Source organism: Macaca thibetana, chromosome 2, assembly GCF_024542745.1.
Source record: "Macaca thibetana thibetana isolate TM-01 chromosome 2, ASM2454274v1, whole genome shotgun sequence".
NCBI lineage: Eukaryota > Metazoa > Chordata > Mammalia > Primates > Cercopithecidae > Macaca > Macaca thibetana.
Genome location: NC_065579.1, coordinates 151,854,525 through 151,876,654, shown reverse-complemented (window position 1 = coordinate 151,876,654; position 22,130 = coordinate 151,854,525). Strand labels below are relative to the sequence as shown.

The 22,130-nt window shown below is 41.3% G+C and overlaps 3 protein-coding genes across 3 annotated transcripts in view; 1 reads left to right on the top strand and 2 right to left on the bottom strand.

Annotated features, from left to right (window-relative positions):
- The window catches only part of MIX23 (mitochondrial matrix import factor 23), a 304,832-nt gene extending 298,804 nt beyond the window's left edge, over window positions 1-6,028 (bottom strand). Inside the window, exon 1 of the mRNA XM_050781867.1 lies at window positions 6,025-6,028. The gene's annotated coding sequence lies outside the window, so the exon portion shown is untranslated. The remainder of the gene's footprint in view (window positions 1-6,024) is intronic.
- KPNA1 (karyopherin subunit alpha 1) overlaps window positions 1-22,130 on the bottom strand; it is a 335,799-nt gene that overhangs the window by 233,528 nt on the left and 80,141 nt on the right. The gene's annotated exons all lie outside the window — the stretch shown is intronic.
- PARP14 (poly(ADP-ribose) polymerase family member 14) overlaps window positions 17,963-22,130 on the top strand; it is a 51,031-nt gene continuing 46,863 nt past the window's right edge. Inside the window, exons 1-2 of the mRNA XM_050781825.1 lie at window positions 17,963-18,415; window positions 21,129-21,262. Coding sequence (XP_050637782.1) covers window positions 18,229-18,415; window positions 21,129-21,262 — 321 coding nt within the window. The 5' untranslated portion in view covers window positions 17,963-18,228. The remainder of the gene's footprint in view (window positions 18,416-21,128; window positions 21,263-22,130) is intronic.

The window sequence follows — 22,130 nt, the reverse complement described above, 5'->3', positions numbered from 1 at the left end:
CTTTAAGTTCTAAGATACATGTGCACAACATGCAGGTTTGTTACATATGTATACATGTGCCATGTTGGTTTGCTGAACCCATTAACTCATCGTTTACATTAGGTATTTCTCCTAATGCTATCCCTCCCCCTGCCCCCCACCCCACGACAGGCCCCCATGTGTGATGTTCCCCACCTTGTGTCCAAGTGTTCTCATTGTTCAATTCCCACCTATGAGTGAGAACATGCGGTGTTTCGTTTTCTGTCCTTGTGACAGTCTGCCCAGTTTCCAACTTCACCCATGTCCCTGCAAAGGACATGAACTCATCCTTTTTTATGGCCACATAGTATTCCATGGTATATATGTGCCACATTTTCTTAATCCAGTCTGTCATTGATGGACATTTTGGTTGGTTCCAAGTTTTTGCTATTCTGAATAGTGCCACAACAAACATCTGTGTGCATGTATCTTTATACTAGCATGATTTTTAATGCTTTGTGTATATGCCCAGTAATGGGATCACTGGATCAAATGGTATTTCTAGTCCTAGATCCTTGAGGAATTGCCACACTGTCTTCCACAGTGGTTGAACTAATTTACACTCCCATCAACAGTGTAAAAGCATTCCTATTTCTCCACATCCTCTCCAGCATCTGTTGTTTCTTGCCTTTTTAATGATTGCCATTCTAACTGGTGTGAGATGGTATATCATTGTGGTTTTGATTTGTATTTCTCTGATGGCCAGTGATAATGAGCATTTTTTCATGTGTCTGTTGGCTGCATAAATGTCATTTTTTGAGAAGTGTCTGTTCATATCCTTTGCCCACTTTTTGATGGAGTTGATTTTTTTTTCTAGTAAATTTGTTTAAGTTCTTTGTAGATTCTGGATATTAGCCCTTTGTCAGATGGGTAGATTGCAAAAATTTCTCCCATTCTGTAGGTTGCCTGTTCACTCTGATGGTAGTTTCTCTTGCTGTGCAGAAGCTCTTTAGTTTAATTAGATCTCATTTATCTATTTTGGCTTTTGTTGCCATTACTTTTGGTGTTTTAGTCATGAAGTTCTTGCCCATGCCTATGTCCTGAATGGTATTGTCTAGGTTTTCTTCTAAAGTTTTTATGGTTTTAGGTCTAACATTTAAGTCTTTAATCCATCTTGAATTAATTTTTGTATAAAGTGTAAGGAAGGGATCCAGTTTTAGCTTTCCACATACAGCTAGCCAGTTTTCCCAGCGCCATTTATTAAATGGGGAATCCTTTCCCCATTTCTTGTTTTTGTCAGGTTTGTCAAAGATCAGATAGTTGTAGATGTGTGGTGTTATTTCTGAGGCCTCTGTTCTTTTCCATTGGTCTATATATCTGTTTTGGTACCAGCACCATGCTGTTTTGATTACTGTAGCCTTGTAGTACAGTTTGAAGTCATGTAGCATGATGCCTCCAGCTTTGTTCTTTTTGATTAGGATTGTCTTGGCAATGTGGGCTCTTTTTTGGTTCCATATGAACTTTAAAGTAGTTTTTTCCATTTCTGTGAAGAAAGTCATTGGTAGCTTAATGGGAATGGCATTGAATCTACAATTTACCTTGGACAGTATGGCCATTTTTATGATATTGATTCCTCCTATCCATGAGCATGGAATATTCTTCCATTTCTTTGTGTCCTCTTTTATTTCATTGAGCAGTGGTTTGTAGTTCTCCTTGAAGAGGTCCTTCACATTCCTTGTACAGTGGATTCTGAGGTATTTTATTCTCTTTGTAGCAATTGAGAGTGGGAGTTCACTCATGATTTGGCTCTCTGTTTGTCTGTTATTGGTGTATAGGAATACTTGTGATTTTTGCACACTGATTTTGTATCCTGAGACTTGGCTGAAGTTGCTTACCAGCTTAAGGAGATTTTGGGCTGAGACGATGGGGTTTTCTAAATATACAATCATGTCATCTGCAAACAGGGACAATTTGACTTCCTCTTTTCCTAATTCAATACTCCTTATTTCTTTCTCTTGCCCGATTGCCCTGGCCAGAACTTCCAAACTACATTGAATAAGAGTGGTGAGAGAGGGCATCCCTGTCTTATGCCAGTTTTCAAAGGGAATGTTTCTAGTTTTGCCCATTCAGTATGATATTGGCTGTGGGTTTTTCATATACAGCTCTTATAATATTTAGATATGGTCCATCAATACCTAGTTTATTGAGAGGTTTTAGCATGAAAGCACTGTTGAATTTTGTCAAGGCCTTTTCTGCATCCATTGAGATAATCATGTGGTTTTTGTCATTGGTTCTGTTTACGTGATGGATTATGTTTGTTGATTTGCATATGTTGAACCAGCCTTGCATCCTAGGATGAAGCCCACTTGATCGTGGTAGGTACGCTGTTTGATGTGCTGCTGGATTCGATTTGCCAGTATTTTATTGAGGATTTTCACATCGATGTTCATCAGGGATATTGGTCTAAAATTCCTTTTTTTCTGTTGTGTCTCTGCCAGGCTTTGGTATCAGGATGATGCTGGCCTCATAAAATGAGATAGGGAAGATTCCCTCTTTTTCTTTTGATTGGAATAGTTTCCGAAGGAATGGTACCAGCTCCTCTTTATACCTCTGGTAGAATTGGGCTGTGAATCCATCTGGTCCTGGACTTTTTTTGGTTGCTAGACTATTGATTATTGCCTCAATTTCAGAGCCTGTTATTGGTCTACTCAGAGATTCAACTTCTTCCTGGTTTAGTCTTGGGAGGGTGTATGTGTCCAGGAATTTATCCATTTCTTCTAGATTTCCTAGTTTATTTGTGTAGAGGTGTTTTGTTTGTTTGTTTGTTTTTGAGACAGAATCTTGCTCTGTCTCCCAGGCTGGAGTGCAGTGGCACAATCTCGGCTCACTGCAACCTCTGCCTCCCAAGTTGAAGCAATTCTCCTCCCTCAGCCTCCCGAGTAGCTGGCATTACAGGCTCATGCCACCAAGCCCGGCTAATTTTTTGTAGTTTTAGTATAGACATGGTTTCACTGTGTTAGCCAGGATGGTCTTGATCTCCTGACCTCGTGATCTGCCCGCCTTGGACTCCCAAAGTGCTGGGATTACAGGCACGAGCCACTGTACCCAGCCTGCGTGGAGGTGTTTATAGTGTTCCTTGATGGTAGCTTGTATTTCTGTGGGATCAGTGGTGATAATCCCATTTATCATTTTGTATTGTGTGTATTTGATTCTTCTCTCTTTTCTTCTTTATTAGTCTTGCTAGTGGTCTATCAATTTTGTTGATCATTTAAAAAAACCAGCTCCTGAATTCATTGATGTATTGAAGCTTTTTTTTGTCTCTATCTCTTTTAGTTCTGCTCTAATCTTAGTTACTTCTTGCCTTCTGCTAGCTTTTGAATTTGTTTGCTCTTACTTCTCTAGTTCTTTTAATTGTGATGTTAGGGTGTCGATTTTAGATCTTTCTTGCTTTCTCTTGTGGGCATTTAGTGCTATAAATTTCCCACTACACACTACTTTAAATGTGTCCCAAAGATTCTGGTACATTGTGTCTTTGTTCTTATTGGTTTCAAAGAACATCTTTATTTCTGCCTTCATTTCATTATTTACCCAGTAGTCATTCAGGAGCAGATTGTTCAGTTTCCATGTAGTTGTGCAGTTTTGAGTGAGTTTCTTAATCCTGAGTTCTAATTTGATTGCACTGTGGTCTGAGAGACAGCTTGCTGTGATTTCTGTTGTTTTACCTTTGCTGAGGAGTGCTTTACTTCCAATTATGTGGTCAATTTTGGAATCAGTGCAATGTGGTGCTGAGAAGAATGTATATTCTGTTGATTTGGGGTGGAGAGTTCTGTAGATGTCTATTAGGTCCACTTGGTGCAGAGCTGAGTTCAAGTCTTGGCTATCCTTGTTAACCTTCTGTCTCATTGATCTGTCTAATATTGACAATGGGGTGTTAAATTCTCTCATTATTATTGTGTGGGAGTCTAAGTCTCTTTGTAGGTCTCTAAGGACTTGCTTTATGGATCTGGGTGCTCCTGTATTGGGTGCATATATATTTAGGATAGTTAGCTCTTCTTGTTGAATTGATCCCTTTAGCTTTGTGTAATGACCTTCTTTGTCTCTTTTGATCTTTGTTGGTTTAAGGTCTGTTTTATCAGAGACTAGGATTGCAACTCCTGCCTTTTTTTGCTTTCCCTTTGCTTGGTAAATCTTTCTCCATCCTTTTATTTTGAGCCTATGTGTGTCTCTGCACATGAGATGGGTCGGGTCTCCTGAATACAGCACACTGATGGGTCTTGACTCTTTATCCGATTTGCCAGTCTATGTCTTTTAATTGTGGTATTTAGCCCATTTACGATTAAGGTTATGTATGAATTTGATCCTGTCATTACAATGTCAGCTGGTTATTTTGCCCGTTAATTGATGCAGTTTCTTCCTAGCATCGATGGTCTTTACAATTTGGCATGTTTTTGCAGTGGCTGGTACCGGTTGTTTCTTTCCATGTTTAGTGCTTCCTTCAGGAGCTCTTGTAAGGCAGGTCTGGTGGTGACAAAATCTCAGCATTTGCTTGTCTGTAAAGGATTTTATTTCTCCTTCACTTATGAAGCTTAGTTTGGCTGGATATGAAATTCTGTGTTGAAAATTCTCTTCTTTAAGAATGTTGAATATTGGCCCCCACTCTCTTCTGACTTGTAGAGTTTCTGCAGAGATCCGCTGTTAGTCTGATGGGCTTCCCTTTGTGGGTAACCCGACCTTTGTCTCTGGCTGCCCTTAACATTTTTTCCTTCATTTCAACCTTGGTGAATCTGACAATTATGTGTCTTGGGATTGCTCTTCTCAAGGAGCATCTTTGTGGCGTTCTCTGTATTTCTTGAATTGAATGCTGGCCTGTCTTGCTAGGTTGGAGAAGTTCTCCTGGATAATATCCTGCAGAGTGTTTTCCAACTTAGTTCCATTCTCCCCATCACTTTCAAGTACACCAATAAAATGTAGATTTAGTCTTTTCACATAGTCCCATATTTCTTGGAGGATTTCTTTCTTTCTTTTTACTCGTTTTTTCTCTAATCTTGGCTTCTCACTTTATTTCATTAATTTGATCTTCAATCACTGATGCCCTTTCTTCCACTTGATCGAATCAGCTATTAAAGTTTGTGCATGGGTCATGAAGTTCTTGTGCCATATTTTTCAGCTCCATCAGGTCATTTAAGATCTTCTAGTTAGCCATCCATTTAAACTTTTTTCAAGGTTTTTAGCTTCCTTATGCTGGATTAGAACATGCTCCTTTAGCTCAGAAAAGTTTTTTTATTACGAACTTCTGTAGCCTACTTCTATCAAATCGTCAAAGTTACTCTCCATCCAGCTTTATTCCATTACTGGTGAGGAGCTGCAATCCTTTTTAGGAGAACAGGTGCTCTGATTTTTAGAATTTTCAGCTTTTCTGCTCTGGTTTCTCCCCATCTTTGTGGTTTTATCTACCTCTGTTCTTTGATGTTGGTGACCTACAGATGGGGTTTTGGTGTAGATGTCCTTTTTGTTGATGTTGATGGTATTCCTTTTTGTTTGCTAGGTTTCCTTCTAACAGTCATGTCCCTCAGCTGCAGGTCTGTGGGAGTTTGCTGGAGGTCCACTCCAGACCCTGTTTGCCTGGGTATCACCAGCAGAGACTGCAAAACAGCAAATATTGCACAATAGCAAATACTGCAGAATAGCAAATATTGCTGCCTGATCCTTCCTCTGGAAGCTTTGTCCCAGAGGGGCATCCACCTATATGAGGTGTCAGTCGGCCCCTACTGGGAGATGTCTCTCAGTTAGGCTACATGGGAGTCAGGGGCCCACTTGAGGAGGCAGTCTGTCCATTCTCAGAGCTCAAACAGTGTGCTGAGAGAACCACTGCTCTCTTCAGAGCTGTCAGACAGGGACGTTTAAGTCTGCAAAAGTTTTTGCTGCCTTTTTTCAGCTGTGCCTTGGCCCCAGAGGTGGGGTCTACAGAGGCAGCAGGCCTTGTTGAGCTGCAATGGGCTCTGCCCAGTTTGAGCTTCCCAGCCACTTTGTTTACCAACTCAAGCCTCAGCAATGGTGGACGTCCCTCCCCCTGCCAGGCTGCTGCCTTGAGGATCGATCTCAGACTGCTGTACTAGTAGTGAGTAAGGCTCCATGGGCATGGGACCCGCCGAACCAGGTGTGGGATATAATCTCCTGGTGTTTCGTTTGCTAAGACCATTGGAAATGCACAGTATTTGGGTGCAAGTGTCCTGATTTTTCAGGTATAGTCTGTCATGGCTTCCCTTGCCTAGGAAAGGGAAATCCTCTGGCCCCTTGTGCTTCCTGGGTGAGACAATGCCCTGCCCTGCTTTGGCTCACCCTCCATGGGCTGCACTCACTGTCCAACCAGTCCCAATGAGATGAACCAGATACCTGGGTTGGAAATGCAGAAATCACCATCTTCTGCGTTGATCATGCTGGGAGCTGCAGACCAGAGCTGTTCCTATTTGATCTTCTTGGAACCGAGAGGCAAATGTATGCAAATTCTTAAACACCCCTCCAATGAGGAAATAGAATCTGTTTCTCTTCTCCCTGACTATGAACTTGCCTTAGTGACTCACTTCTTTTTTTAAGAGAAGAGGTCTCTCTCTGGAGTGCCATGGCACGATCATAGCTCACTGCAGCCTTGAACTCCTGGGCTCAAGTGATCCTCCTGCCTCAGCCTCTTGAGTAGCTAGGACTACAGGTGCATGCCACCATGCTCAGTTAATTTAAAAAATAATTTTTGTTAGGCAGTGTCTAGCTATGTTGTTCAGGCTGTGACTCACTTCTAATCAATAGAATGCTTGAGAAGTGAAACTATAATTTCTAAGGGCTAAGTCATAAAAAGTAATAAAGCTTTGGTCTCTCTCTTGCTCTCTCTCAACATGTCTTAGGAGCTGAGTCACCAAGTTGAAAGTTCACCTACTCTGAAGAAACCATGCTAGAGAAACCATGTGGTGATCCCACGTATTGAAAGAGATACCAGAGGAGCTCCAGAGGTTCCAGCTCCCAGTTTTTTGAGTTATCCTAGGCTGGGTACCTGATGTGTGAGTAAGTAGCCTTTGAGAGGCCTCCAGCCTCAGCCACAGTCTGATTACAAATTTCTCATTTCTTGAGAAAGAATTGCCTAGTTTAGCCCAGTAAACCCCCAGAATCTTGAGGGATAATACCACTAAATTTGGGGGAGGATTATTAAGCAGGAAAAGACAACTGGAATAATGTTCTTACCTCCTGCTGTACTTAAAAAAATTGTTTTAAGTTAGCTACATTGCCTACTGTAAAAAGGGAGTCATTTATACTGAAATTTCTTTCATGCTCATGCCTTTAAATGACTAACAAATTATGGGATTTAGGGAAGAAGTTGATAAGTAGGATAGGGATTTCGTTTATTTTAATTCGGGCTTATGACTGACTTTTAGAAACAGAAAAGATTTTCCAAATCTCTTCCTCAGAGCAAATTTTTTTTGTATGTAAGGGCTTTGAGATATCTACTATCTGATTGTATGTGGAATGGCTCACAAGATTGTACTTTTTGACGGATGATAGATGGAACATCCAAATAGTCTGAATTTGAGACTGCAAGGAGGAAGGACGCTACGGCTTTCTTCAAGGTGCTAATGGTTAGGCTGTGGAAAACACATGGATTGAGCAGATGGCACTTATTCCCAGCCAAGGACCAGCCTTCCATTCAGTGGCATTAAAAGATGTTTTAAAATGTCAGCCTTCCCCATGGAATATTTATTCCCTGTGTATGTTTATTCATAAACATGATGTTTATTACATATTTATATATATATAATATATATTAATATATTACATACAATATATTATTTATCTATAATATAATATATATTATTTATCTATAATATAATAAATATTATTTATATATAATATTATGATCAAGTTGGGTTAATTCCAGGAATGCCTGAGCAATGTGAGGAGGGTGGCTGCATGGGGATATGGTGGTAGCAACAGGAGATTGGTATCTAGCCAACACAGGATATTGCACAGTTATATAGAATCTAACACAGTTATATAGAAGAGATTGACCCAATAAGTAAATATATTGAGGATAATGGAAGGCAGATTTCTCGCTATTGGAGAAAGGAGTTACAAATATGCAAAGGAAAAAAAAAAAGAATGAACTTTGTGGTGTTGGCTTGGAACTGGAGGTATCAGTATAAACTCATCATTTTTATATGTATATAGATATATTGATGTAAAGAGAGAGAGAAAAATAAAAAATGCAGTTGTGTGTGTACACATGTATTCCCTAGCACTGTCCACTGAGAAAGCCTGAGACAGTAACACTTTAAAATAGATGAACACAGCACTCTTTGGAATAATGAGTGATTCCAGGCTCAAGGCAGGGAAGTAATGAAACTTTATTTACACAAACAAGTAGTATGCTGGATTTCGCCAGCATGCCATATATATATACACATATTTACACACATACATATATATACACACACACACATATATATACATACATATATATACATACATATATATATTTTTTGCTTTTATTTTAGGTTCAGGGATACATGTGTAGGTTTGTTATGTAGGCAAACTCGTGTCACAGAGATTTTTTGTACAGACTATTTTGTCACCCAGGTACTAAGCCTAGTACCCAGTAGATATTTTTTCTGATCCTCTCCCTCCTCCCACCCTCCACCCTCAAGTAGGCCCCAAGTGTCTGTTGTTCCCCTCTTTGTGTCCATGTGTTCTCATCATTTAGCTTCCACTTTTAAGTGAGAACATGCGGCATTTGCTTTTCTGTTCCTGCATTAGTTTGCTAAGGATAATGGCCTCCAGCTCCATCCATGTTCCTGCAAAGGACATGATCTTGCTCTTTTTATGGCTGCATAGTATTCCATAGTGTATATGTACCACATTTTCCTTATCCAATCTGTCATTGATGGACGTTTAGGTTAATTCCATATCTTTGCTATTGTGAATAGTGCTGCAATGAACATATACGTGCATATGTCTTTATGGTAGAATGATTTCTATTCCTTTGGGGATATACCCCAATAATGGGATTGCTGGGTTAAATGGTAGTTCTGTTGAGTCTTTGAGGAATCACCACACTGCTTTCCACAATGGTTGAACTAATTTACACTCCCACCAATAGTGTATAAGTGTTCCCTTTTCTCTGTAACCTCTCCAGTATCTGTTATTTTTTTTACTTCTTATAGCCGTTCTGACGCAGCATGCCGTATTTCGCCATGCCCTATTCTAACATACTCAGGGTGATGGGGTATTATGTCAGCTATTTACTTTCAAATTGTTCAGGAAATAAAAAACTCTCTATATTAGTCTTGCAACTTTTCTGTGAGGTCAAAATTATTTCAAAATAAAAATTATCATTAAAATTAAAGACATTTTCAGACCAACAGATTAAGAAAGCTCACCATTCATGTGCTCTTACAGAAAGAACTGCAAAGAATAAGTATCTACTTTAGGAAAAACAAGATTGAATGAGGAAGAAAAAACAGTGCTTTGGAACAATTGTTAATTGTTAAACATATTGCTAAATAAATATTGACTAATTCTGAAAAGACTAATTTTGGAGTGTTAAAAAACAGTTAACAATAGCAAAAGGATAGCAAAATAGGGGGCAAGTTTTTCTCAGGTCTTTGTGTCATTTGAGAAGATGTATTGAGTAGCTTTAAACTTTGTTTGGTCTAAAATCTGCAAAAGAATAGGTACAGAAATTCAATCAAAATAGAGAACGAAAAAGGGAATAAAGAAAAACTATCAATCTAATATGTGACAAGAAATGAAGAAAAATAAACAAGGAAGAAGATAGTTTATTTAAAAACCCACAAATAAAATGGTGGGAATAAGTCTAACTATATCAGTCATTTATAATATCCAGAAATTTATGTTTGCCAATTAAAAGACAGATTGGATTTAAAATAATCCAGTCATATTCTGTTAGCAAGAGACTTACCTAAACTAAAGACATAGAAAATTTGACAGAAAAGGGATGAAAGTTTTTCAGGTGTATCAGATAGAATGCTTTTGGCAATAGGCAATGGAATACCTAACTAAAACAGGCTTAAATAACAAGGCCGTATGTTGACTCATGTTGCAAGAAATCTTGAGGTAGGTGGTTCTAAGGTTGGTTCTAAAGCTCTAAAGCTCAATGGTGCCATCAAATATCCAGGCACTTTGTAAATTTCTGAGAGATTAGCCTTCAAGGTTACAAAATGGCTGGTCACATCCTACCTGATAACATAAAAAAAAAAAAAAAAAAAAAAAAAAAGAAGGAGAAAAAGGATTTCTTCTCAAATGTCTGTATTTATTGGGGAAGAAAGTGTTTCCCAGGAGCAGACAATGGACTTCCCTTTATATCTCTTCCTAGAACTGGGTCACATGGTCATCCCTAAACCAATCCCACTAGAAGGGAATTAGATTACTAAAACTGGCTTAGTCCAAGCATCAGTCAGGTGTGGGTCTAAAGGACATCTATTTTACCTAAACACTTTGCTACTTAGTATCTAAACAAAATTGAAATTCGCCTAGCAAGGAAAAAAAGAGTATGTTAGAGTAAGTAATCAATCTATTTGAAGTATCTGCCGCACTTGGCAAGTGGTCATAGAAATGTTAATATAAGACAAAATGGACATTAGGGCAATGAGAATACAGCAGAAAGAATGACACTCACTAATGACAAAAAGGAACAATTCACTGGGAAGATATAAAAATTTTGAAACTGGAGGCTGGGTGTGACGGCTCATGCCTGTAATCTCAGCACTTTAGGAGGCTGAGGTGGGAGGATCACTTGAGCCCAGAAGTTCAAGACATGCCTGGGCAACATAGTGAGACCCTGTCTCTTAAAACAAAAGATAAAAACCTTGAAACTATAGCCTCAAATTAAGCAAAATCAAAAGAAGATAAGCAGAAAGTGGCAATATCACAAGGAAAAATTAACAAATCATCTACCAGGTATGAAAGTCTCTATTTTCCCATACAATCACTACCAGAGCTTTGTTATTCAGGCCATATAAATATGTTATGGTTAACTTGGCCTTGAGGTAGACCTGGATTCAAACATAAGAGTCAACAGTAATCTCTGCTGAAGGTGGGAGAGGTAAGGCAAAGGCAAGATCAATGAGAGATGCTGCTATGAGTTGTCAGCAGCCAATATTTCCAGCAGCTGGGGAATGGGTTTATAACCCTGAAGAAGGGATCCAAGCAGAGAGCATTGCAGTATGCAGTATGAAAGTATAGCATAATATTGAACTCTACAGCAAGACAGCCTGGGTTTGTATCCTAGCTTGACCATTCTCTAGCTGTGTGGCCTTGGGCAAGATATTTAACCTTGATATTTTCTTGATAACCAAGATATTTTCTATGTCTTTAGTTAGGTAAGTCTCTTGTTAACCAGTTAGGTTAGGCATGTCTCTTGTTAACCAGTTTCCTCATAGTAAAGTGGAAATAATATTAATTGTCTTATAAGTTTGTTGTGAGAATTAAATGAGTTACTATACTGTTTTGTGAACTGTAGATCCTACTGTAATAATGGGTTGTAAAATCAATTTGTGAATTTCAGTCTGTTTTTTTCATGAAATATAATATAATCAATACTTTTATGATAAGATTTTCTATTGGCAAGCTATAGGGAAACAGGTACTCTCATACATTGCTGGTGGCAGTGTAAAATGGTACAGTTGCTATTGCGGTAGACTGTTACAAAATGCTGCCCCCATGACTTCTACTTTCCTGTATTCATACCCAGTGTAGTCTCTCTGTTAGTCCATTCTCACATTGCTATAAAGAAATCCCTGAGACTGGGTAATTTACAAAGAAAAGTGGTTTAATTGGCTTACAGTTCTGCAAGCTGTACAGGAAGAATGTCTGCAGAAGTCTCAGGAAACTTACAATCATGGTGGAAGGCAAAGGGTAAGCAAGCAGACATGCCTTCACATGGTCAGCGCAGGAGGAATAGAGAGAAGGGGAAGGTGCTACACACTTTTAAGCAATCAGATTTCATGAAAACTCATTCACTATCACAAAAACAGCAAAGGAGAAATCAGCCCCCATGATCCAGTCACCTCCCACCAGGCCCCTCCTCCAATACTGGAGATTACAATTTGACCTGAGACTTGGGCAGGGACACAAATCCAAACCATATCAGTCTCCTTCCATGTGAATGAATATGAACTAGCCCTGTGACTTGCTTTTACCTATCAAATGGGGGAAGCAATGTTATGTGACCTCAAAGCCCATGCCTTAAGAAGACTTGCAGTTTAAATTTTTGCTCACTGTGAAGCCAGGGCCATATAAAGTCTAGGCTACCCTGCCTGAGAGACCACATCAAAGGAAGGCCCTGTATTCTAACCATCCTAGCTGAGGGGCCAGGTATGAGTGAGGCCATCTTAGATCTTCTAGACCACATAGCAGCCGTATAAGCAAGCTTAACCGGCACCTCAGATAGCAGAGATGAACCATCTTGGCTGATTCCTGCCCAGCCAACTCACAGAGTTGTGATAAATATAAAATGGTTGTGTTTTAAGCCATTATATTTTGGAATGGTTTGTTATCTAACCAGATAACTGAAACACCTATAGAAAGAAATTTGCAATATATAAGGAAAGTGTATGTGCATTTACTCTTTAACCTGTCATTCCCACATCTAGGGATTTACACTGAAAATATACTCCCTCAAAAAACAAACAAATAACCAGACAAACATGTGCAAGGTTACTCAACGTGACATTATTTGTAATTGCAAGATATTAGAGATGCCCTAAATGTCAGGCCTAAGAGATGAGTTAAATAAACTCTATATATCCATACTTCAGTGAACTGGGCAGCTGTAAAAAATAATGAGGAAGATCTCTGTGATCTGATATGGAATAACTTAGAGCATATATTAAATGTAAAAGTCAAAGTATAACTGTGTATAGATAGAGATATAGATTACTTATTTATAGCATGTTACCTATTGTATGAAAAGAAGAAAAAGTCATACACAAAACACACATTTTTGCCAAAAGAAAACAGGGAAACTATATTCCAGAAACTGATGATATGCTTACCTGGTTACTTACAGATATAGTAGAGATGGAGTGAGAGGATTAGGGGACTTCTCTGAATATCTTTATATGGTTTTGATTTATGAGTGTCAAAATTTTATCATTTCCAAAAAGAAAGTCAACAAGTATGAGGAAAAACCCTAAAATTGAATCCAAACAGAAATGATGACCCTGATTATGTGTCTTATAACAAAACTATACTCAGGAAAAAAGTATTCCAAATAACTTTTGAGCCTAGTAATCTTACTATACACCCTCGATAGTTTCTATTCAGTGGATAAAAAGAACTACAGAGAAATCTTACAGTTTATTTAGTAGATTTGTTGTTGATAATTGTATTGGTGTTTGTCTTAGTCTATTCAGTTTTGCTATAACAAAGTACCATAGACTGGCTAGCTAATAAATAACAGAAATGTGTTTCTCACAGTTCTGGAGTCTGGGAAGTCTAAGATCAAGGTGCCAGCAGATTTCATGTCTACAGAGGGCCCAAATTGCTGATTTACAGATGGTCATATTCTTGCCATGCCTTCCCATGGCAAAAGGCAGAGAGGAGCCCTCTGGGTTCTCTTTTATAAGGGCACTAATCTGACTTATGAGGGCACCACCCTTATGACCTAATCACTTCCTAAAGGCATCACTTCCTAATACCCATCACATTAGGAGTTAGGATTTAACATACGAATTTGGGGGGATACAAGCATTCAGCTTGTAACAGAGTTCCAATTCCAAACTATGTTGTGTGTACTGAAGGATTGAGAAAATAAGTAAATATATTAATGTTCTTGGGAAACAAAGTTCATACTTTGAGATAAGGTTCATACAAGAGAATCATATGAGAAGAAGATCATAAGAATCATTCAAATATGAAATGGTAGGAGAGAAAGAACCTGTGGTGACTGACTGAAATTAAAGCTATTTCCTAACCTGTCCGCAAAACTGAACTGAAGAGTTAGGCTTATACTATTTATTTCTGCACAGTCTTCATTTTATATTTTTCCCTTGTGAAAGCATTTTTTTAGGCTTCAAAGGAAATACTTTTGTCTTCTAGTATAATAGTAATATAAACAAATTATTCCTTGAGCTGCATGATCTGAGGTCATTGTAGCAACCAAGAAGAAAGGTGAGATTAGATGTTTGAGTAAAACTTCTGGAAACATCTTTCTGTCTTTATTATTCAAGAATTTAGTGGAGATGTGTCTGGGTGACACAGACTGACACAGACAGTTCTGGAAGTGAGCCCAGAACTCAATGAGTTCTTTTAATTTTCAAGTTGAATTCTGACAGTTTTTGTTGTTTTTCTTTAAATTTGATTACCACATTGACTCCGTCGCTACATTTCCAGGCAGTCCATAATCCAATAAAAACGTCCTGCCTCAGGCTTTGATGGATCTAGGATTTGGAGCTTTTAGATAATAAATATCTGTGATATTTGTAAAGGTGTGCCACTGTTCATCTCTTTCCAACTCAGCATTCAGTGAAATCACACTAGGAACTTCATCAGCTGTAGTGAGAATATTTACATCGTGGAATTGACAAACACTACAAATCAGGGCCTGAGTTATTGCTTTGTTGGTTATCTGGACTTAAAGTGATGGAGAATATGCTAACAGGGCAGATTATTTAAAAGTGGGTCACATCTATAGCTATTACATTGTAAAAAGCACAAACAATTGAGGAAATACTCTTCCAGTATTTGAAAATTTTTATCCAGTTTAGTAAAGAAGGAATTATGTCATTGACAAATAAGGGTTCTGACATATATCTGCATTGCTTCACTTTCATTTCACTTGTTAATGTAAACAAAAGTGTCAACTTACATTTATGTCAAAACTACACTCATTCCTCAATGGCAACCATAGGTTGGCTATGGCTTTTTAAAATATAGATATAGATATAGATACATATCTCCAACACAAACTTTATCATTAAATGAGTTATGTTTGTCTTGCGCTAATAAACTTTTATTTCACTCAAATTAGAGCAATAATCTTCCATACTTAAGTATCTTCCCTGCCCAATAATTCAAAGAAACAAAATCCAGAATGATTAGTATAGATAGAAGTGTGGGAAAAATCTTTGAAACATTGTTTGAGAATCAATCAGCTATTTAGAAATTACAATGAAGTATTACACATTCTGTTATTATTTGTAAATTATGTGTTATCCAACCATTTTATCAGTAAAATTTATAATAAACATAACACACATGGAAACTTTGTTTCAAAAATCTGGTTGCTCAATATTTAACAGCCATTACTGGTAGGTATTGTGCATGATATAGTATGGTAATAAAATATTGTGTGTTTCTATTTTTAAAACTGTGATCTAGATTATACTGAGAATGAATGTTTGTCTTGAGACATACACATGTGTGTTCAATTCAATGGTTACCTAATTGCATGATGAGGAAAGGTCTTTACACAAACATGGAAAGATCAAGTCTACTCTGGACTCTTTTGGAGATGCCACCTCCACCTCCCACTCAACCGTAGTATTGGTGAAACAAAATTACTTCTGTTTGGGAAAATACATCATTAGTAATTACTGTCCTGGTCAATTGAGGGGTATGGAGACTGTCCCTATGGAGGTTTGAAGATAAAAGCTCCCAAAAGGTACCTGAGCATAGGGAGTGAGGCCAAGGACTGTGATGTGTCCATCAGGGGGCTCCCTCTGAGGGCAGAACTTCTTGGAGTACTTTTCCCTTGATTTATGACCATGTCTTATTTTGGGGTGACTGGGCCAGGAGTTTCAGGAGCAAAATGAGGTGGAGTGGTGGGTGTGAGGTACCTACAACTCACTGATTCAGTACAGAAGGGAAAGCAGCCCTTTCCCTCCTTTATGCCTCAATGGGAGAAATGGGGAGGCTGATGCTAGTTGGTAGAGAAGTTCAAAGGAGCACGATGCTAGGCTACAGCAGTTTGTAGAGAAACCAAAAAGGGGAAATTAGATGAAGTAGGGAAAGGGAAGTTCAGCCCAAAAATGCAGACATGGGCTGTTATGTTAAGATGAGCTGTGGCTGTGAGGTGGAAGGAGAACCAAGGAACAGTGATATGAACACGGCCACTTCTACAGCAGAAGGCCACCCCAGCCCCAGGCCCTGAGAAGACACGTGCTTCCCAGGAAGAAGGGGTCAGAAGGCAGATACCCACAGGAGACAGAGAATTGTGAGAGGATAAGCATTCTTCAAGTGAACAGGGAGAAAATAACTTACAGGAAACAAAGTACTGCAGGAGCTAATGCTGTTCAACAATTTGCCCCTTCTAGAACTTCCCTTCCTTGGTTTTCAAGACCTGTCATCCTGATCCTCTGATAGCTCCTTCCCAGTCCACCCAGGCGTGATAAGCAGACCTCAGGTGGTAAGACACGTTGTTGATAATTAAATAAACCCTCGAAAGTAATCCAGAAATGCCTCTGACTTTATTTCTTATACAATAATTATGTGAGGAAAAAGAGAAACTTTTTGCTGAGTTCTGGAACCCCAAACTCAGGGGAGAGTGGGAGAGGAGGAATGCTGATTTTACTTGTGGTTTGGGATCAGATGGAAAGGCCCTGGGGAGAAACGGTCACCAAGTTTGGCTGAGGGCGCTTGTCCTCCCCTCCTCCGCATGCAGGGGTCCAGAGCAGTTTGGATCAGATGATGAGCGCCATCTGCAGGTAGCAAGCTGGAGGCAGGAGAAAAATATCTGTATACTGTTTAGAATTATTATAGAGCCGAAATAAAAGCCAGGTAAACCATTTGGCCCATCTCTGGTTCTCTTCATTCTGAAATTCAGCCCGATCCTGTAACCCCACAACTTGCTGCCTGGCTCCTTTTTCCCCTTCACGGTCACATTTCTGCAAAGAGCCTGTTACGCTCGCTGCTTCCACTTCCTTCCCTCCCTTTCAGTCCTCAGAAGCTGCCATCTCCCTCTACTCCCTCCTCTCCAGGAGACGATGCGTGCGGGTCCCCAGCAGTCCAGCAGACACTTCTCTGACCTGAAGTATCGGTAGCACTGGAATGATAATCCCCTCCCAACTCGACTTGCAACACTGCTTTATTTGGGGTCAAGGAAACACACAGCCCCAGCTTCTCTCCCACCACTTGGCCTCCCCTCTTGCAGATGCCACTATTATCCAGCCACTTGCACGGGCCATCTGTGGCTGACCATGGAGTCATCCTTGAGCTTTTCCTTCTCTCAAGGCTCACATTCTTCAGCAAGTCCTGCTTTCACTATTAATTGAGATCCTCCTTTTCTCAGTTCTTCTCTGCCAGCATCCCAGTCTCAGCCACCCTTGTCTCTCACCTGGGACACTATGGTAGCCACTTGGCTGACCTCTCTGCCTCCATTCTAGCCACCACGCAGCAGCCGGAGTGATCCTGTACGCGTGAATCACACCGTGGAACTCCGCTTCCTAACCCTCCAAGCTCCCTCCCCCTCCATATCCTTGGGGTTATCAGGTTACATGTCACGGCCCCATAAACCCTCCCTGAGCCACCATAGCTGGGCTAGGAGCCACTCCTCATCTGTTCCAGGAACACATGTACATTCTTTCCCAGAGCACCTATTCCCCGCTGTGTTCACCATAGCTCCGTGATCTCAGTGAGAGCTCAGTGAGTGAGTTCATGGCGCCTAGTAAATATTCCACAAAAAAACCTGTGAGTGTAATTGTTTCTCCCACATTTCTAGACGTGTAATACTAACAGATTAAGGAACAGAAAGCCAAACAGGGAAAGCAACGTAAAATTCTGATAATCACATTGATTGCTGAAAAAGCCCCCAAATAGGCAGCAAACATTCTAAAAGGGCCACAGTTTGCGAGTCATTTTATTCTTTTGTAAAGGGTCGGCCTGCGGCAAAAATTAAATGATCTTTGTGTTTGGCCAAGGTCTGGTGCCCCAAAGCTGCCGACTTGATCTGCGGTTGGGGTGAGCGGCAGGCAGTGGGGCCGGAGTTAGGAGGGGGTGTGGGAGCCCGCGGAGCACAGGTGAACGGAGGCCGCCTTCCCGGGGCGCCGCTGGCCAGCCCCAAAGGGTTACTTTGGCCTTGGCTGTGGGCCGAATGCGAAGGTGGGGAGGTGGGCGGGGGATGACTCGGCCATTCCTGGGTCCGCTGTCTTAGGCTGAAGGCAAAAGGAAACCAAGGCCTGGGAGTTTTCCAGGAAACGAAAGCGAAAGAGTCAAAGTTAGCGGCCCGGAGTTGGCGCGGCCCCTGCAGTCCGGCGGAGAGCGGTGCTGAGGATGGCTGTGCCGGGCTCCTTCCCGCTGCTGGTCGAGGGCTCTTGGGGCCCCGACCCCCCGAAGAACTTGAGCACCAAATTGCAGATGTACTTCCAGAGCCGGAAGAAGTCGGGAGGCGGCGAGTGTGAGGTCCACCAGGATCCCAGGAGCCCGTCCCGCTTCCTGGTGCTCTTCTACCCGGAGGACGGTGAGGGGCGCGAGGGGTGGGGTGAGGAGGGGGCGCCTCTGCCCTCCCTCCAGGGAGATGGCGGCGGGGCGCACACGGGAGGGGGACCCGCCCGGCTCCGGCGGCTGCTGTAGCGGAGGTGGCCGAGCCGGGGGCGGGGGCGGGGGCGACAGAATGGACTCCGAGCGCTCCCGGGGCGCTGCGGTTCCCCGGCGCCCTGCGTTTCCAGGCGCTTAACGGCGCGGCCCGGAGGTGGCGGCGGAACAGCGCAAGTGACTCTTTATCCCTCGATCATTTTCTGTCTTTCCCTGTTGTGGTGGTGTTATTGTTTGTTGTTGTTGTGAAGTGAGTCTATCCTCTTGTCATCCTTTTCTGTCTTTTCCTTTTCTTTAAGAAACGTGACAAGTCACAGAGATTCCTCGTGGGGCTTGGAGATTTCCAGAGGTCCTGGGGTCACTTGGGAGAGGGGCAGAGGCGCTGCCTAAAATCACACGGCCTGAATGTCAACGTAGAGCCGTCACAGCGGCCACATTGTCGACGGCCTGCCGGGGCCTCTTCCCTGAGTCTCTAGTGCTCAGATTGGGAGCAAGGATGATATTCTGAAGTGACAGTGGGTTGGGAGATTTGATCTTTGGAGGGGGGAAAGTCGGCAAAGTTCCCTCCTTACAGGCCATTAAGGGGCTTTTTCCCTTCTTCCCCACTACTCCCCACTCCCCTACTCCCCACTACTTGGTGAGTCAAGAGCCCACCGATGATCTGCTGGCTCAAGGGCCTCCCTGGTCTGCAATGGGAAGCCTGTGACCTGCAGCTCCCAGAATGGGCGCCTTTTCCACTGGCATCTTATGGATGGTGACCCATTGGGATCTAGTCAACCCCTAATTTCGCTTTCTTGTCTCTGAATTTGGAGAAGCGTTTGGGCCAGAGGAGAAGCAGGGAGGCTGAGGCTGAGGCCATGCAATTAGAGGGCCCCAGAAGGGATCTAAAAGGGAAAAATGAAACAGAAAAAGAAAGGTGCACAGAAGGAAGGAAGGAGGGGGACAGGAGACATGATTGGCTCATGGCCCTTATGAAAACAAAATACCATGTTTTCCTAGGATTAATTTCACCAAGGAGTGCTCAGAAGGGCAACTATGTGATCTTTTCCCTTTTGGGTGTCGCTTTCCCTTGAGAGTTTTCCCCACTTTGACTTCAGAAGTCAACATCACCATCCATCTGGCCCTTAAGGATGCTTCTTTCTTCTTTAGATTCCATTATCCTTAGAAGTAGGTCTCACCCATCTGAATCACCTGGAGAGCAGGTTAACCAGGCACCTTCCCAGCTCTGTTTTAGAGATTCAGGTTCAGTGAATGTGGGGTGGGTGGTAAGCATGTGTTTCACCGGCATCCCAGGTGACCTTGGTGTGTTAAAGTTTCAGAATTTCTGTAGTTTGCTGACAACCCCAAATGAATAAAAATACAAATATCACAAAATATAATTTTGTGATGATAAAATAACTCAATTCTAGCCCTCCAAGCAGAAAAGATTTTAGTCTTACTTCTGGGCTATCATCCTTGACCAGCCCCAGCCCACAACTCCTCTTCCTCCACCCCCAGGCTGCTCCAGTGGCCCCTCTTGTCTTACCCCCAGCACAGATGACCCAAAACTTATTAAAACTCACAACCGGCCAGGCGCGGTGGCTCATGCCTGCAAACCCAGCACTTTGGGAGGCCGAGACGGGCGGATCACAAGGTCAGGAGATCAAGACCATCCTGGCCAACATGATGAAACCCCATCCCTACTAAAACACACACAAAAAATTAGCTGAGCGTGGTGGTGTGTGCCTGTAATCCCAGCTACTTGGGAGGCTGAGGCGGGGGAATCTCTTGAACCAGGGAGGTGGAGGTTGCAGTGAGGAGAGATCGCACCACTGCACTCCAGCATGGCGACAGAGAAAGACTCCATCTCAAAAAAAAAAAAAAAAAAACAAAACAAAGCAAAACAAAAAACAAAACAAAACAAAAACAAAACAAAACAAAAACAAACTCAAAACCTAGTATGGTCAAAGTTCTTGGGGGTGGAAAATCCCTAGTCAGTTTCAGTTTCCTACTTGAGGAACCACTTTCTCACTAAAAAGGGTCAGGAATTTGCTGACAATGAATGACCTGCCCTTGAAGTCCCCGAAGAGCATTCTTCTTCTGCAGAGGATATTCTCCACTCTCCACCCTCCATGCCAGGAAATGGCCTCAACAGGTGCGGGCCCATAGCATAACCTGATTTGATTCATATAAACCTAATAGGCAGATAATAAGAATGAGCCCACCAGCACTTGTCTGTATTTATTCGTGTATAGCAAATAGAAATGAATGGGAAGCTGTATCTCACTTTTATACAGTTCACAGGATTTCTGAAAAGTTGGTATAAATTGACATAACATTTTAAACCCTGTTTCAGATGTGTCTATTTTATCATACATTACCAACATATCTCCATTAACCTTACAAATAGACAAGAAAACTAAGGCTTTGTAAGTACGGCTTATTAGGAAACATGGTCAATATTAAAAAGTCAGTTTAAGGATGCAATTCAAATCCATGTCTGCTTGCTAAACTTTTCCTCTTTTACTTCACGTAGCCTCTCTTGAGAAACCGACAAAGCCATTGATGGATGGTAACGCAGCCCATAGAAATCATAGAATAATTTTGTAAATAAAGATTGCTTGTCATTTGGCTGTTTTTCCCCCTTTTGGACATTTCAGTTCGGCAGAAGGTTCTGGAGAGAAAAAATCATGAGTTAGTATTGCAAGGAAAAGGAACATTCAAATTAACTGTCCAGTTACCTGAAACCACAGATGAAATCCATCATGTCTTTGAGGAGGAACTTCTAACACAGGCAAGTAAACTTTAGGCATGAATAAAAGGGATTTAGGTCTTCCAAGGTGTGTGAAATGAGAATCACAATGAGGAAAATACAGTGGAAAGAAAAGTAGGAAGCAAACTGCAGTGAGGAAAGCAGATTACAAATGTAGGGGGAGTGAGGGCAGTGGTAGGGTAGGGTAGTATGGGATAAAGTAAAAGGGGGTACTTCTTTTTTTTTTTTTTTTTTAAATGCAATCTTGCTCTGTCACCCAGGCTGGAGTGCAGTGGTGTGATCTCGGCTCACTGCAACCTCCGCCTCCTGGCGATTCTTCTGCCTTAGCCTCCCGAGTATCTGGGACTACAGGCATACGCCACTATGCCCAGATAATTTTTGTATTTTTAGTAGAGACGGGGTTTCACCATATTGGCCAGGCTGGTATCGAACTCCTGACCTCGTGATCCACCCACCTAGGCCTCCCAAAGTGCTGGGATTATAGGCGTAAGCCACCACACCTGGCTAGGGGTACTTTTTGTGATTTTAAACACATTTGGAAAAGTCAAGACTTGGGGGTTATAATAATGGTGGTTTGGGATGTAAAACTTGGGGTCTGTGTCTCCTGAGTTCTTTATAACCTGGAACCTGTTATATTTGTTTTATTTTGTATGTCATTTTGAAGAGACAGCAATCCATACCACATGTATTAAGTATCACCCCAATTGTAAAATGGAATAGTAACAATAATGATTCAACAACAGATTGTAGGATTATTGTGAGGGTTAAACAAGATGATCTGTATAAAGCACATGGCACAGTTCTTGTTATATATAATAAACACTCAATAAATGTTTTATTTTTATTTGTTTTAGTATTCTTTTTCAGAGACAGGGTCTCACTCTGTTGC